At 42.7% G+C, this 17,873-nt stretch overlaps 1 protein-coding gene across 1 annotated transcript in view; it reads right to left on the bottom strand.

The window, feature by feature from the left end:
• Positions 1-17,873, bottom strand: part of IFNLR1 (interferon lambda receptor 1) — a 271,583-nt gene that overhangs the window by 194,043 nt on the left and 59,667 nt on the right. The window contains exon 2 of the mRNA XM_086956424.1: positions 10,496-10,613. Coding sequence (XP_086812550.1) covers positions 10,496-10,613 — 118 coding nt within the window. The remainder of the gene's footprint in view (positions 1-10,495; positions 10,614-17,873) is intronic.

The following is a 17,873-nucleotide window of genomic DNA, read 5'->3' as shown; positions in this document are numbered from 1 at the left end:
TAATTTCACCTTTGTTCCCTGTGGCAATTGGAGGGAGGGGAATTCGACGGGGCACAAAGTGCCCCTTCTTTTATTATGTTCACTGTCCCAGGAGGGGATTAATTCATTCAGCTTCAGCGAGGAGGCAGGAAGTCTCCTCTGCTAAACCAAGGTAAACTGCCTCTCCAGGACATTTCATTCAGGAAATGAGGTCTGTGCAGTTGCGGCTCGTGACATTTCAAAGTCGTGGGGTGTAAAACGTGTGGGTGTGTTTTAAGGAGGGTTAACGTACATGTCTGCATTTTCAGGTGGTATCAAGAAAACGTTACAAAATGCAGCCCTTGCAAGGTGTGTGCGCTTCCATCCCAGCAGTGAAATGGTTAAGATGAAAAGTTAATAGTGATAACCCACCATCCTATGACAAGGTGCATCAGAGAGTTTAATGGGCCATTATCAGGCAGAAAAGAGAATTACAAAGACGTTTGATCCTGGGCGAATCAGAGTATCTCTGCGCCTGCAGCTCCTTATCAGCCAAAACAGAGCACACACACAATGGGCTGACAATTACAGCAAGGAACAGGGCATCTATAAAACAGCAAAATACTGTTTCAAAACTTTTCCTGTAAATCAGATCTTGTCTCAGGAAGTACGTTGCGGGGATACCCTCGGGGCATAGAAGACATGAGACACATTTCAACAGAGTAAACTGACACAGTTTCCACGGAATGTCAACAAAACGTATTTCTCAATCCACACCCAGGAGGGGGCCACTAATTTAAAAGCATCACTTTGATCTCAAATTTCTACAGAAAAGAAGCTGCCATCATGATCTAGCTAACAACGAGACATGTTTTACTTTCTTTTGTTCAGTGGGACTGGTAGAAGAATGTATATGTTATGGTAGAATCATAAGTGGGTTTAGGAAGTTTAATATGCACCTCCTCGTGGATGAGTGCTTTAGTGCTGTACCAAAGTCCAGCTCTGAATCAATATTAGCTGAACTATGGCAACATTCAGATATGTGCCTGCCTTTGACTATGTGCGCCCTCTTTATCACTGCAATGATCCGCATGGCTGCCAGAGCAGCCAATGACGTCAGAGTCTTGTGTTTATTGCGTTTCTATTTCAATTGCATATGTTAGCGTTGCACTGCTAATTTTCACATTCCTCTTAAAAGACAGTGCTTGATGCAAAAACCTACTGCCCATCACCATGATAGCCTCCTTTGCATGTGGTTCGATCCTATACTATAGCACCAACTGGAACTCTCAACCCTTCTGCAGTCACATTTTACAGGAGCAGCTTCAGAACTCGTCAAACAAGAATTAAATGTTAGTGCAGGAGTCTCACTTTAGAGGTGTCCAAGCAATCAACCCCCTCCCAGAAGGAAAACTCATTAACTTTGAGCCAGCAGACAGCCTCCCTGCAAGCACCTGCAGATGCAGATGAACATAGAAGTCACACACTGGCAGGGATAACACAACACCCAACTAGCACAGCCAAAATAGGAGCCAGAAGTACTAACGCAGTCACTGACTGCTAACTGAGTCAGGGCCTGCAAACAGTGACTCCTGAACAGGCTCTCTGCAGAGTCATCAAAGACGATTGCAGACCAAAATCTGCACGTCCAACTAGCAGGGGGATAAGACATCCTAGTAAAAACAATTTGCACACATTTTATCTAGGAAAATTGTGGTTTGAGCTATGTAATAATCTGTCATTTCAGCACACCCACTCACAAAACTGCACTTAACTAAACACTGTTATTATGTTGGACATTATATGCTGGATATGGCCCCGGATATGCGTGCAGCGGTCAATAATGCAGTGTACCAGATTCTAGACATTTCTGTCTGGTATTGGGGTGGCCCAACAGCTAAAAAAATGGAGCTGGGGGGGCTCAACCTACAAAAGTTTGAAGACCTCTGCCCTACAGGCAGTCTGGGGCCAAGACTGAGTTGCAAGAAAACTTGTGTAATTCAAAGAAAATTCTTTTAAATCACTGACACCTTAAATGCACATTTGGGTATAAGTGCTGGGTTTCAGACCCCACCAAATCAGTCACTTCTCTACCTTCAAGTGAAACTCTGTCAGAAGAACTTCTGTACTGCTTAAAGAAAGGACTCCTTGCTGGACTGCTGACCTCGAAGGGGTGCTTTTTCCTGTGCCCCTTGCTGCCTGCTGCTCTCTGACTATGCTGAAGATGATCTTGACTCTGCCTTCCTATCCAAGTGTGCTCCAAGGGCTTGTTGGCATGCCTCCTGTTGCTCTAGCTCTAGACAAAGGGATATCAAAGTCTCTACCCCTGATCCTGTGCCCTGTTCACTAACAGTGGACCCAGAAACTTGCATCAAGGAATTCAACGCATCTCCATTCTGTGTGTAGCAGAACCGGCGCATTGACCCAATTGTGAGAGTAGAATTGGTGCATTGCTCTCGGAACCAATGCATCACTTTGGGAGTACCAACATATCGGAACCTCACATTGCCGATGCAGCATCTTGGAGAAATTGATGCTACCCCTCGACTGCGTGCAGGAACCCGATGATCGCACTTTATAACCGATGTATCTCGGCTCAGCATCTCGTCTGCGGAACCAACTCATCACCACTACTGCGGGATCGACATAAGCGCATTGCTCAATGGCATCCCGCATCTGGCAGTCGCAACCAGGATAAGGTACTTTGTTCACCGGGTAGTGCATGGATCCTGTAGCCGGCCTAGGCTCCATCGTGATCGACTCAAACTGTTGTCTTTACCATGGTACAGCGCGACCAGTTAACCCCCACTGGGGCTTATTGGTTCTAAGCACTTGAACTGTATTTAATCTTTAAAAATTCATATCTCAACTTCTACTGATTAGAATTTTGTTGTGTTGGTCTTGATTTATTTCGAAAAAACATAATCTATTTATCCAAATGTGTGTGACATCTTTTTGTGGTGTTTTCAAAGTTTTACTGTTGTATTGCACAAATACTCCACACATTGCCTCTTTAGATAAGCCTGACTACTCTGCACCAAGCTACCAGAGGATGAGCACAGGTTATCTTTTATTGTGCATCTAGCTTACTGTGACTAGGACTGTGGTGCTTGCTTGGACAGGTGCAATACCTCAGCCAACCAGAAACCCAATTTGTGACAGGCAAGCATCACATTTTAAGAGTCCACTGATTTTTAAATGTAACCTTTCTGTCTATTCAAGACAACAACATTACCTCTATGTTTGAACTAAGGAACTGATTAATATAACATTCTTTAGATTGTATCTTGCTTTTCAAATAAAAAAGATATTCACTATTAAATCTGCACTATTTAGATGTCTGATTCACAATTTCCTCATGTCTCGCTCGCACCTAAATAAAGTCATAGCTTACAAGACACAATTAACATTTTTTCCTAAAACATTAAGCAATTGTATATAGTGTAATACTCATGGGTAATCTAGTCACATTTTCTTTTAGCTGAGTTGTACCAACTAGCTTGCGCAAGAGTGTGTGTAACAGTGTCTAGAGAGTAAACACACACTTAAATCTAATTCAGTGGATATCCACACATGTGAGAAATTTGGTTGTTAGTTGACTGCAACCACAATCCTTGCCAACTTGAGGCACAGACAATCTTAAATAAACCTGTGCTCAATCTTCTGATAGCTTGGACCAGAGCAGTCAGGCTTAACTTAGATACAATAAGTAAAGTATTTGTGCAACACTTCAAACAGTAATAAAGTGAAAACAGTACACAAAAAGGATCCAACACCAGTTTAGAAATATAAAGCAGACTTTAAAAAACTAAAACAAGACCATAACGACTAAGATCGAGTCAGTAGAACCAGAATTATGCATTTTTAAACATTTAAGTGTAAAAAATTGCCAAAAAGTGCCATCCGTGGCCATCTTGTTGTGTTGAATGTGATAGAGCGCAGGTTGGTTACAGTAATTAAGTGTGGGCTCACTGAAGTTTACCTTCTTAATCTTGAGTTCTGTTCATGATGGAAGGGGGCGCTAGGAGCAAGGAAGGCGTAATGGGAAGCTGCCTGAGTAACGTGAAGAGCAGGCCAGGTGTTGGCCACGGGAGTTGCTGGAGCTTCGCATTGGCGGTCCCCCACTAGCAGTAAGAGGTGGCTACCGGAGCTATATGTTGAATTGTTGTGCAATCTGCGAGGTCTTGGTGCGAATGGGCCAATTTAAAGTCACAAAGTGCTGAAAAGCTTGAGTACAGCTCCCTGAGCCAAACCAAGGGTCTGGGAAATGAGTGGCACCACTTGGGGACAAGAACCCACTGCACTGGGTCCAGGGACTGATGCAGCATGTTGGGGAGCCTGTTATGTCCCCAAGGCTCAGATCAAGAGGCCAGCAGACTATTACTTGGAGTCACTCTGGTGTCCTGGGTTCAAGGATTAAGTTGAGGGTCCAGTTCTTTTCTCACCCAGCCAAGAGGGCAGCAGGCCGGTCAGCACAGCAGGGAAACAGTTCCTTTAGAACAGCAATCCACCCAGCATCACAGCAGTCCTTCTTCCCAGCAGAGTATCCACAGGTCCAGAAGTGAACTAAAGAGTTGGTGTCTGAGGTCCAGTATTTGTACCCACTGCATTTGAAGTGGGAGAGGCTACTTGAAGCATGTCCTTAAAGTGGGCAGGTGCCCTACCTGCCTAGCCCTGCCAAGTCCTGGCTCCAGACTAACTAAGGGTGCATACAGCCCTTTGTGTGGAAACAGGACACCGTCTATTCAAATGTAAGTATAGCTGGACCTAGCTCCTCCATTCCATCCTGCATGTGATGGCCCATCCAGTCACACTTAAGCTCCCCATTGATTGCGGCATTCTAGGAGGAATACACAAATTCCAAGTGTCACCTACACCCAGTCAAGTCAAGTCAAGTCAATAAGCTTTAGTCGGCTAAAGAGTACCAACCATAAAAGCAAATGTACATACACAGATACTAAAATCTAATTATTTTAAAAGCAGCAAAAGTTCAGTCACAGTACATAATAACATTAAAACATCATACTTTTTCTGGCACAAATTGATCTTAAAATGTATGTTGCAGCATGAAAACATATCTCAGGCTCAGGTGTGATGGTCTTGTGACTAACATTAGATAGCCTTGTAAGCCATCAATATCTAGATGCAAATGGTAGAACCGATATGTAGATTGCTTCTCTACAGTTCTCAGCCTGGACTCCTCCTTATGATAGAAGACAGTATTCTGTATCTCCTGTTTAGTCAATACCGTTACATCGTTTGGGTTTTACAGGATCAACATATTGAACAAATCTCTGTATACCTTAGCTATGTATTTGAGCAAGGGGATCATATCCCGTTCCGTGCTCTGACGGGAGCACTACCTGGCTGGTGCTACGAACGACCATTGGCCGACACAGCCTCACCCGTTTTTCGAACGTTCTGCACTGGCGCTAGAACGTTAGAAGCAGCTAAGGTGTTAAGACAACTGTCCAGTTGCAGGCAGTCTAAATATTTATTTTAGTAAATGTAGTCTCCTCCTTTGTCCATATTGATCTCCAGAGTAGTAAGGGTCTAAGTTCAATCACGTCTGACAAATAATTGAGCCCCACTTCACAATAAATCAGTTCAGAGGATTCTGAGGTGGGCAGACATAAAAGCTTTTTTTTTTAAAGGAATTATCCTCTGTTTGCAATTCTTGGCTGGAATGGTGACCCCAAACCCCTGCACCATATCATGCAATAGAGGTGCATCTAGCTTTATAAATATCAGTCTTGTCTTTGATGCGACGATTCCCCAGTTTAGATGCAAACCTAAAGACCCCATAAACACTTTTTCATTTTAGCCCAAACATTGGACATTTCACGCATTCATTTGCCGTCACCAGCGAAGGATAACCCCAGGTAACAGAAATTATCAATATTCTGTATTTTCTTTCCATCTATAAAAAAAGATTTCATATTCCTGGGTTTCGAGCCACAGACCATTGTGTATGTTTTAGCCTTGTTAATAACAACTTCCTCTCATTAATAAAATTTGCACACCCATCAATTAACCACTGAAGGCCTACCGGTGTTCTAGATAAAAGCACTGCGTCATCCGCGTAAAGCAGAACCGGTACATCCTGGCCCTTAGCTTGGGGGGCGGCGTACGCCTGTATCATTTTAAGAACTGCATCAACTTCATTAATAAATAAGGTAAAAAGCAATGGTGCCAGGATGCATCCTTGGCAGATACCATGTTTTACATTAAAATTAGGGGTACATTCGCCCCTTTGGCCATACCGTACTCTGGTCGTTAGTTTCTCGTATAGCATAGATCAAAAGTAAATAATGGGCTCCGGGGCCCCAAGATTGAGTACAACTGCCCAAAATGTTTTGTGATCCACTAGATCAAAGGCACTGCTAAGATCTGCGAAACATAAAAAAAGCCGTCCTTGTTTAGCACATGTATATTTTCTAATTAAAAGCTCTAAGTTAATACACTGTTCAATCATGCCCAGCCCCTTTCTAAAACCGCATTGTGCCTTTGACAGTATCCCTTTATTTCCAACCCACTCTTCCAGTCTTACTAATAAAACCCTGCTCATGACCTTGACTGATGAATCTAATAGGAAGATCGGCTGTAATTGTTGGCTTCTGATTTATTACCCTTTTTAAAAATGGGGATGATAATGGATTCACCCCAGTTAGTGGGAGCTCCCTCTCTTACTGCTGCATTAAAAACCCTGGTGAGAATTGGGCCCCACAGTTTGGGCACAGTTTTATATAAATCAATGAGTACACCATCCGGGGCCGGTGCTTTTCCCCCTTTGCTGCTTCTAATACCTAACTCCACATCATCAAGGCTGATATTTAGGGGGATAGTTGCCCATTTACTTGGATTAGTAGGACTCTCAAAATTACAATCACATGGGTTAAATATGCTACAGAAATCTGCCACCCATTCCTCACAGCTAACGTGGCATAGAAGTTCGGGGTAGAATTCATTTTTAAGAAATATTGAGTTTACAGTTTCCCAGAACAATTTATTGTTAGACGAATCTGTGGCCAGTGCTAATTTATCCCAAGCCTCCTCTTGGAGATCCCTCTTCCTCCATTTTAAATTTAGATTATATTCTAGTCTTAATTTTTGGGCTAGCACCTTATCCTTAGGTCTACTGGACAGTGCTCGTTCAGCTGGTTCAGTAAATCGGTACAAGAGAGGTTGAACCAGCCCCTGTTCTGCATATGTTTCCTGTGTGGGGCTGCAGTGAATATTTTATTAATGGTATGAATAATTTTACAGAAATTACTTAGTATCATGTCTGGGTCAACCTCAATTTCCAAACTATCATAGATCTCGTTACCAAATTCTAGAATAATATGTTTTAGAGTTTTGGCTGAGTTAGTACCTTTCCACCTGATTATAGGGCCATTTGGTCTACATGGGGCAATGTTACTGATAACAGTTTGTTGTACTAGAGGGTTGTTCCCCACAGCAATATTGGCATGGTAGTACAATTGTGGTCGCTCAAAAACAATTCATTAATCCATGAGGCAGAGCATAAGTGTATAATATTAGGAGATACTATTACATGATCTCAAATGCTATTTGCGTTTCTTCCAGTAAAGGTTTGGTATCTCCCTCCCGTACCCATCCTGTGCACGTTGCATAACATCAAGGTCATATTTTGCCAAGACGGTGTTTAAGGAATCTCCATAGCTGTTATATGGGAAATGGATACAGTCATCCCCTGCATTGCTACTAAACCTGCAAACTTTGGTCATAGACAGAGTACAAGTTGAGATGTTAAAATCTCCGACCCATATATTTGCAAAGTTTGCATTTTCTGCTCCGATCAAATTATCTACTTCTGTCTCTAATTCAGTGACTAGTAGAATCAAATATATTATTATAAAAATTAATCAATAAAACATCCCAGCCGTCTTTATGGTATAACCACAGTATCTGCGAATGATGCCCTACATTAATAACCCTTTTAATATTTAGGGGCAAAATATTTTTCAAAAGGATTAACAGCCCACCCTTCGCTCTACCAGACATAGAGGGAGTTGCTGGTATATCATAAGAGGTGAACCCTTTGAAGTATACATGATCAATGCTCCACATTTCCTGTAGACAAATTATGTTGTGTTTATTAATAAAATCCATCCAACCCAACATATCCTTTTTAAAGCCAATCCCTACACCAAGTCATGTGACCCAGAGGCAGCCTGCAGGCACCAAATGTTTAAGACAAGAAAATGCCAACTTTCTAAAAGTGCAAAAAGAACAATTGATGGACAGAACAAGGTCATACATTCACCCCAGTACAGAGATCAGGCCTAAATCCATCTTTTTTTTTGCTTCCCTTGCCATTCCAGTTTAAACCCTGGCATTTGAAAATCAGTCTTGACCCTGTACCCATGAGGCCCAGGGTCCCAAGATGCTTGTTTCTGGTCCAGAGAGGACCTGGCTTGGCAGTTTGTGCTCGACCGTTTATTTATTTATTTTTCACATTTTTAGAGCACGCTGTTACCCAGAGGTGTCCTGGCGCTGTTCCCTTGAGGCACAGGGTCAAGACTGATTTGCATATGAATGGGTCTAAACTTGGTTGGCATGGGGAGCAAAAGAACAATGGATTTAACCCAGATCTATTGACTAGGGGTAAATGTTGGATTTGCTCTGCATTCAGTCCATCATCTGTGTGTCTTTTTCTTTCTAAAAGTAGCATTTTCAAAATTGTAATTTAAAATACGACTTCACCATAAGTTAGGATTTTAAATTTAAATTTCATCTGCAGCAAACGTGAACTGGATACCTTTTCCTCTTCCAAAATGACACATACAGTAACTGTACTGTTATCCTATGAGTGTGGAAAGGCCTTCAAGTCATGAAAAACAAATGTAGGAGTTTTTCACTAAGAGGACATGTAAAACTTAAAGGTACATGTCCTACTTTTTAAATACATTTCACCCTGCACTATGGGCAGTCCAGGGCCTACTCCAGAGGTGACTTTTGTAATTTAAAAAACGTATTTTATTGCATTTCAGTAACCATAAACGCATCTTTTTGCCATGGAAATTATCATACATGGTGGAATGGCCAACCGAAAAGCAACAGTTACATATACATATGATAAATCATGCTTAGGTTGGATTCAGCGATGAGCCATGAACAGTAGTTGAATTTCTGATGTTATAAATTACATAAAGACCGATTAAGGAGACAGCAGAAGGAAAGTTCAACACAACCATCCCCCAACATCGTCCACATTGTTAGTGTCACATCCACCATTCAATTAACATAAAGCAATGAGGGTATGAGTCAACCCTCCACACGAAATGTCACAAGAGTCAATGGTCAATACCGATAACAGGTAATAGGAGAACATCAAGGGCAAGAACCTGCCAGTGCATGCCCCAACTCCTGCATCAGGATCAGCCAGTATCCTCACCTTGGGCTTTAAATTGTTCCAACATGGCATCCCATATCATAGCTATAGACTGCTTACTCAGTATGGTATGTGCCTGGCAAAAGGTTTAATTTGCTGGGTTGAAATGGCAGTTTAAAACTGCACACATACTGGCTGCAGTGGCAGGCCTGAGTCATGTTTAAAGAGCTACTTAGGTGGATGGACCAATCAGTGCTGCATGCCAACTAGTAGCAATTTACAGGCACTGGGCAAAATAGTGCCACTTTACTAGAGACTTACTAGTAAATTAAATATGCCAATTGATAATAAGTCAACATTAACATGTTTATGGGAGAGAGCACAAGTAATGTATATCTGGTTAAAAGTGGTAAACAAAGGCCAACAAAAATTAATTCAGCAAAAGTAGTACCGAAGACAAATCATTTGGGGATGAAAGGGTCAAGTCCAACAACATTCATGTGTAAATGCTTTTCACCCACCATTGGTCACTTCTAGTAACACATGAAAGCGTCAGGTGTACCTGCAACAGGAAGTTTTTGGACTGACAGTGAAGGCAATACTCGGTAAAGTCAATAGTTAACGTAGAAATGTATTACAAATTTTCCAACCCTAGTCATATGTACTCTACACAATATGTAAACTAGCCATATAATGTGTTAGTACGACAGGTGTAAGGGAGCTTTGTTTGTGAAAAACATCCAATTACATCTATTTATTCAAGGGTGTTAAATTAAGTATGTATGATGGAAGCATGGACGTAAATAAATAAGGAGGTAGTCATGGGGTGCGACGGGTACCAATAGCTTGCTCCTCGGTAGCAAAAATGAAGCTGTTGAAGGACTAAATGGGGGACAGGTGATTTATCCTGTGATGTCATCAGGAGTCAAAAGGGGTTTGTTGTCACTTTGGTAACTTCTGGCATTTTGATGAATCAACGTCCAGGGTGGGAAGTTATGGTGAACAAGCCTAACAAGTTTAACTTGCACCTGTCTTACCTAACATTTGTTGTTATCAATAAGAAACATAGTGGCAGGCTTTCATATTGCCCACCCTTAGAAACGTGCAATCCGCCATTCTTAGTTAAAGGGCACCCTATATTTGACAGGAAAGTGCCACTTTTTGTCTGGTATTTAAGTTTACCTGTGTTCTACTGTGTATCGGACGTCTGCAGGATATCCAGCGCCTGGAAGCCATTTGATGATGATAGTGAAATTCTTTGTGTCAAAGTGAACATTCTGAGGCGGTTGTAGCAATTGTCCTGAAAAACAAAAGTGAGAAAAATGTCTACAACTAATTCTTTTAGCAACTGACAATTGGCTTGCTGCACTATTCCTACTAGAAAACCAAGGATGCAAAATGTGCACAGTGACAGGTTTGTGAATGGGAATGCAGTTTGCAATGCTATTTGTGTACTAATAGGCACATCAGAATTATACATTTGCAGGGTTTTGTGAAATGACTAGCCTAATTAATATTTTATCAGGCAGGCCACAACTTGTGACCCTCTTGTGATCTTGCAATCTTTGTGATTATCTGTGAATACAAAGGTAGTGTCCTACAAGGAAGAGCAAACTACCACTCTGACAGCTAAAACTGGAAGGATTTTGTAAAAGGAGTTCATTTAAGGGGCAGTAGCTGCTTTTTAAAGCTCTTTTTTTTATGAAGACATTGGGACAGAATGCAGTGATTGCAGGACCACTACATTGTCCCCCACGATGGCCCCACGGTTCCAAAAGGGGAATCTTATATATGTGGACATCTTTGCCTCTGCAGATCAGTTACCACCCTAGCTCGGGGGTTAGTAACTGATCCATGATTTGCAACCTAAATTGCTGTTATGGACCAATTAGAAACTCCATTGCAAATCACAAATAGAAGGAGGAAGCTGCTTTCAACTCCACTCCTATTTGCAGGTCGTATTGGATTGCAAAAACCCTTATGCGAGTTGCAAGGTCTTTTCCTGAATTACTTTTCCAGCTCCTAAATGGGCGTTGATACTTTTCTTTTTAAAAGTGGTTTGCAGTCACAAATCCTGTGTTTTTACAAATTGCACTTTTTGTGACGGCAATCCAAATGTGTACGAGGTCGAGTGTCATGTAATCTATATGTTCGTTTCAGTTCCAGCACTTCAGGAAGCTGTAACCACTTCATATAAATCCTTTAATATGAAATCAGCACTAAACTGGAAACTAATACCCTCCCTCAGACCCAGAGCGCAACTTAAAGGGGGTGGGGGACGGGGTCTTACACCCCCTCCCCCCTAATAGATGGATGATCTGATAAATAGTCGGGTACAGGTGCTTTCAGTCCTGTATGGTGAGGTGACTGTCCGATTTCACCAAGAATTATTTCATACACGCAGACAAAACCACACACACACTCCCTCTTTCTTTATTTTGAAAGTCCTCGAGCATGTTGGTTATTTTACAAAACATTGTCTTTTCTTTCACTTAGTACTTTTGCTAATCCGCATTTCTCCCCCTTTCCACTGCCCCTTAGGCCCCTCTCATGATCCCTTGCTTGTTGTATAATATATTTTAACATTATATGCTAGTGAGATTGTTGGAAATCTGAAGCTCACCTTCCCCCAATCTTACTGACCAAGCTACACCCCTGCTCAGAGCGAATTCTATGACATTAAGGTCACAATTACAGGTCATATCTCTGGCTTTTATTTTTACTGACAGTTATCCTGGATTCATCACTCTCAATGAACAGACAAGTCAGCGCCGTATCCTCTTCCTGCTTCAACATTCTTCGCATGCTCAGAAAAACATTTCGCTGGATCCCCTCCGAAACAAGGAAAACAGTCACCCACGCTCTGGTCACGAGCCGACTGGACTACGGAAACACCCTCTACGCAGGTACCACCGCTAAACTCCAGAAGAAACTCCAACGAATCCAAAACGCCTCAGCCAGGCTCATATTAGACATCCCACGCAACGAACACATCTCTGGTCACCTTAAAGACCTCCACTGGCTACCCGTCAATAAGAGGTTCACTTTCCGACTGCTTACCCACGCACACAAATCACTCTACGACATCGGACCAGATTGCCTCAACTCTCGACTGTCCTTCTACACCCCCTCCCGCCAACTACGTTCTTCCAGCCAAGCCTTCGCCACTGTACCTCGCATCAACAAGACCACCATGGGAGGCAGATCCTTTTCATACCTGGCTGCTAAAACATGGAACTCACTCCCCGCTTACCTTCGCCTCACCCAGAACCACCTAGCGTTCAGAAAGCAGCTTAAAACATGGATATTTGACAAATAATCCTCCTCCCCTTCCTAAGCGCCTTGAAACCCTCTGGGTATGTAGTGCGCTATACAAATTTTATGACTTGACTTGACTTGACTTGGAGAAACTATATTCTACCTACAGACACAACAGTAGCTAGGGAGTGAAAGGCCAGAAAAAGAAATGGAGTTGGTGGGAAAGAGAGTCTCATACAGTGGTGGCTCCTCCACTAAGGCAAAGGAGTGTTACCCACTGCTTTGCAGCGGTGAAAGAAAGGAAAAATTAAATGATAATTTTATTTGTTCATGCTGCAGGAGTATGGGGGTGGGGCTGCTCTGCTTACAGAGCAGAGCAGAGGAGGAGGGGTGGGCAGAATAAAGTGCGCATGCCGCTTTTGCCGCCAGTCTCAGGCCGGCCAAACAGTCATGCGCACTTAGCATGTTCTCCACCCATGCTAAGTGCGCAGCACAAACATGCCCAGGCTCCCCATCCCCAAACTATGGCACTCATACCAATCACAACTCTGAATTACAGTGTTGTGATCGGCTCAGGGGAGCCTGGCTGCTTCCTGTTCGGCCGACGTGGCGTAGAGACGACGTGGGAGAGAACGGCCCTGAGGTAAGTGTCTTTATCATTTTTTACAACTCCTTACCCCCTCACCTCACGACCCCAGATCTGTGCTTGCCACTACTGGTCCCATATTAGGTCCTCATTACAGATGTCTTTGGGAATATCCCACTAGTATATCTACACCCGAATTACCAACACAGTGGGTATCAGTAATGTGAGGTGCAGGACTACTGTGTAATTTGTATATCCTCTGAGAAATGGAGATTTACTTCCAAAAGAGGAATTATGGGTCTCTCAGAATTAGGGCCTTCATGTTTAAACATAAGCCATACTGATATTTCAGAAATGTTTTTAATATAAACCAAATGAACATTTAAATTCAAATAACGATAAGATTGGCAAGTTTTCTTTTTTTTGGTGAGATAATTCTAAACAAAAATATACATTCATTGGAATATATTGAAAATACATAATTTGACCTAATTCAATTGAGAATGAACAGTGTGTTGTATTAATAACTCCAAGGGACCACAATATAAAGTAAGCCACTTCCCTTTATTTGTGGCAACCAATACAGCAAGTGCTCAGCATCAGCTGCCATTGGCCGTACAATGGCCATTCCATCTTCTACATGGTCAGTTCTGCTTACTTACTTATATTCTACTGCCACATAGACATTTAAGCACCATGCTAAGCATTGGGATTCAGTTCAGTTCAGGACAAATCACTTTATTTCGGCTGCCAGGGCCATAAAAGTCAGCCACGGCCCGTGGAGGGAGTTGTGGTGGGCCATAAAGGCGGGGCGGGGGAGGGGCAGGGTGGGGGGTGCTAAAAACCAGAATATGGATAATTGCGGTTAAGTAAACAATTTAATAAATAAAATGAATTTCGTAGCGCGCCCTGCATCGCAAAATGCGATGCAGCCCGCACTACGAAATTCGTTTTATTAATTAATGATTAAGGCGATGCTTGTTAGAATGTCAAAAAAGTGACCACCTGTGGGACATTGAGGGAGGTTACTTCATGATTCATTACGTAACAAGTGTTCCTGATGCCAGGGGGTGTTACACATTACATCCAGTATGTGTCAAGTGTGTGTATTGTCAGGTGTGTCACGCTGTAGTGTACATCCATTAGGTACCAAGTGTCTGTGCTGTCAGGGGGTGTACAATGCTCATCATATGCATTTCCTCTGCCTTACTGGAAGTAGCAAAGGTCGGAGGGCCCAAGGCCAGAACAGATGGCAGTCAAGGTGTGCTACAAATAGGAACGCTTCGAATCACAAATAAGAGCAAGGTGTATATGTGTCTTCATGAAAATATATGTCAATATTCCGTTTCCAGAGATGCTAGCAGACTAGTCACATGAGACTCTCATCCAATCTTGGCTTTCTGCCCAATATCACGTTGCATTCTGGGCCTTGTGAATGTGCTTTTGTAATTGAAAGTTTGGGCTCTAAATGTCAGCATGCAAAATTTAATCTAAAAGCCAGTACTGTCTGAAAGTTTTACAACCGATATGAGGTCACTTGGCTAGCCATGATATTATTGTACTAATGTTAGTACAAATATTACCTTCCTGCCCTCAACAATACACAAACAACAACACTCTGCGATTGCTCAGTCAACTGTAGTTCAAATACTAGTGTAGCCCTTACAGATGGGCATATGGGGAGGTCTCAGAAAAATGTGCAAGCTGCTAAACCTTTAGTAGCTCACAACGATGTTCACTGATTAGCAGTAGCTCTCACTAAAGAAAAGGTTGGAGACCCCTGGGCTAGAGACTACAAAGGCTGCCCTTGCTGATCAGAACAGTCCTCCAATAGATTAACATAAAATGGAAGACCTTATCAATGGTTGAGACCCTGCAACGAAAACTTGCTTGGAATGGGCTAAGAATATCATTTTCCACAACCCAATTCTAGATTTTAACGAGAAGACAGCGACAGAAGATTTTTTTTAACACAGTCTATGACGCTTATAGGCCTATAATTAGAAAGTGAAGGACAATCGCCTTTTTCGTGCATAGGTAATACTATAACACCTTTCCAAGAATCAGGAATGGGGCCCTGGCAGCAATTGCGTTGCCTAAAGCTAAAGTTTAGCCATTAATTTTAATGGGGTAACCCAGTGACCCTCAGAACCTGGGTAATACGTGGTATGCAAATAGTGGTTCTGGCGGATTATACTCAATTTCTTTGCTCAATAGCTACTTGGCTCAGTATTTTTTCATATATACTTTTTCTTAAAAAACATGGAAATACTTTTATGAAAAATGCACACACCAAACGTTTTTTCTGTAAGCAAAGTTGTAATTATTCAGTCACTTTGCGAAGCTTTTTTTCTTTTTTCAACATTAAAAGATCGGTTGTCCATACAAATTGAAAATGAAATAACAATAAATAAGTGCAGCAGTGAATAAACGTGATCTGTGACTAATGGTGACTGTTATAGTGATACAGGTTCGTGGAAATACAATTAGAAACAAAGGTCCAGCAATAACTTCAATTTCCTCAATCAGTATAGTTATTCATATTTTTCTGTTGAGATGCAGTGAGGACCAATTGGTGGATTAGCGTCGACGTTTCGACCCAGCGGTATGGTGCCGGTTTATTAGCAACCGTTTCGGGTCTTCATCAGGACAAAAGGAGGACAACCTGATGGATAGAGACTGAGGTGTCTTACTCGTAACCTCCGTGGGATGATTGATTCGTGAACGGGAGAGAGATACAGACGTCTGCTGTCATGCTCCTCAAGTGATCGCGGCCGCGGCCCTTCAAACCCGAATTCGTCACCGGACGGTGATAAATTCTTTTACGAAGATACCACGCTTCAATATAGGAGAGATTAATCATCCCACGGAGGTTACGAGTAAGACACCTGGCTGCCTCCTTATCCTTAGTTAGGTAAACATCAGCATTGTTCAATGGCTCAAATGCTAGATTAAAATCACCTGCTACAATAAGAAAGTGTTAGTGAGGATGATGCTTGAGAAAGTGCTCAAGCACTTGTAAGGTGCACAAAACTGACCATTCATAACCCCTCTTACGTAAAAATTATGAATAATTATTTGATAGGTACTACCTATGTCCAGCTGGATGCCTAAAATGTCATGGGAATCTATTTTGAGCTGGTGTCCCTTACAATTTGATGAGGTTTAAATCCAAATAGCCAGGCTCCCAGAGCCCCTGGCTCTTGAACTGGGATTAGCTGGCATAAAATATATATATATATATATCCTGGTCTGTGGATAGAATCCAGAGACCAGGTTTCTAGAAGGAGACAAACATCATATTCATCCATAAGGCCATTCCAATCTGGAAGAGTTATTTTGGATCTAAGACCAGCTGTATTCAGAGAAATAAGGAGCAACTCACTTGGGCCAGAAGGAACATGGCCCTGTATGGGAGGAAAAGACTTGAGCGGGTAAGGTTGGGTGCTAGTGCTAGATGCCACAGGGGTTGAAATAATGCCAACGTTGGAGAAAGACATTGTTGTGCAGATTGTCAAAACCAGAAGCTCTCAAGAGCAGCCTCACAGGTGACCCTGAATGAATCAAGAGGTCAGGCCCCCCTCCAGCCAATGGAGGGCCTGATAAAATAGAAATTGGGGACCATGAAAAAGATGGATCACAAGATGTGACAGTCACCCCTCTAAATCAGTGTATATCGATGAGCCTTGTGATGGGAGTTGCAGGCACCTTGCTGATTGCCCTGACTATAAGCTGGTGTGACCAGCGATATTTAAGTTCGATATTTGAATGCCCATGGGGACTAATCCTAGCATCCAGGGCCACAATGTTGTCAACTAAGACTTTGGAGGTAAGAATTAGTTCTAACGTCTCAAAATTTGAATTAGAAGAAGTGGACCTTTTAACCTGATGATGTCATCCCGAATCGAATAAAAGAGCAGCAACCCCTGACATGGCGTATCCAGTGAGTAACTTTATTCTTCAGCGAATCTTCCCCTTCATATCTAGGGCTGGGCGTAGTTTGCGAAGTAGCCCTTCGCGAAGCTACGCGAAGTGCACTTCGCACTACACGAACTACGCGTAGCACTACGCGAACTGCGTAGTAGCCTGTTCGCACTGTGCAAGATTCCGTTTTCAATGATTGCACAGTGCGGACAAGCATCCGGCACTGTGCAATCCTTGGAAACAGCATCTTGCACAGAGCGAGCTGTAGTTTTCTGCCGCTCGAGTAGAATTTTAATCGAGTGGCAGCTTTCTCAACGCGGACTGGTAGTTTCTCATCGCGAGCATACGCGACCACTCACAATGAGAAACCTGACCTCCCCGCATTGAGAATCTCGCTGGGGGGTTTATTTTCCACGCTCGCAGTCAGCAACTTGATGTTGCTGATCGGGAATGAGGAAAAAGTCTCGCCGGCTTGTCATTTTGCTTGCTTGCGATCGCCAACTTGACGTTGAGGACTGCGAGCAAGCAAAAAATGACCGCTACGCGTGTTTGCACTGCGCTACATGCAGTTCGCGCAGTGCGAAGTAGGGCAAACTTCACAAACTACGTGAACGTAGCGTAGCGTAGCGTAGCGTAGTGCTTCGCCCAGGCCTATTTATAACTCTGTGGCACAGTCAGCTTGGGAACGTTGGTCATCAGAATACAATTGGTACTGATAGACCCATTTTGTGAGTTATACATATTGGTGTTTGAAATGTAGCTGTGGTTGGCCCTGGTGGGAGATAAAGGAAA

Source organism: Lissotriton vulgaris, chromosome 2_1, assembly GCF_964263255.1.
Source record: "Lissotriton vulgaris chromosome 2_1, aLisVul1.2, whole genome shotgun sequence".
Taxonomy (NCBI): Eukaryota; Metazoa; Chordata; class Amphibia; order Caudata; family Salamandridae; genus Lissotriton; species Lissotriton vulgaris.
Note: the sequence above shows the minus strand (reverse complement) of the source record. Positions and strands in the feature narration are given on the sequence as shown.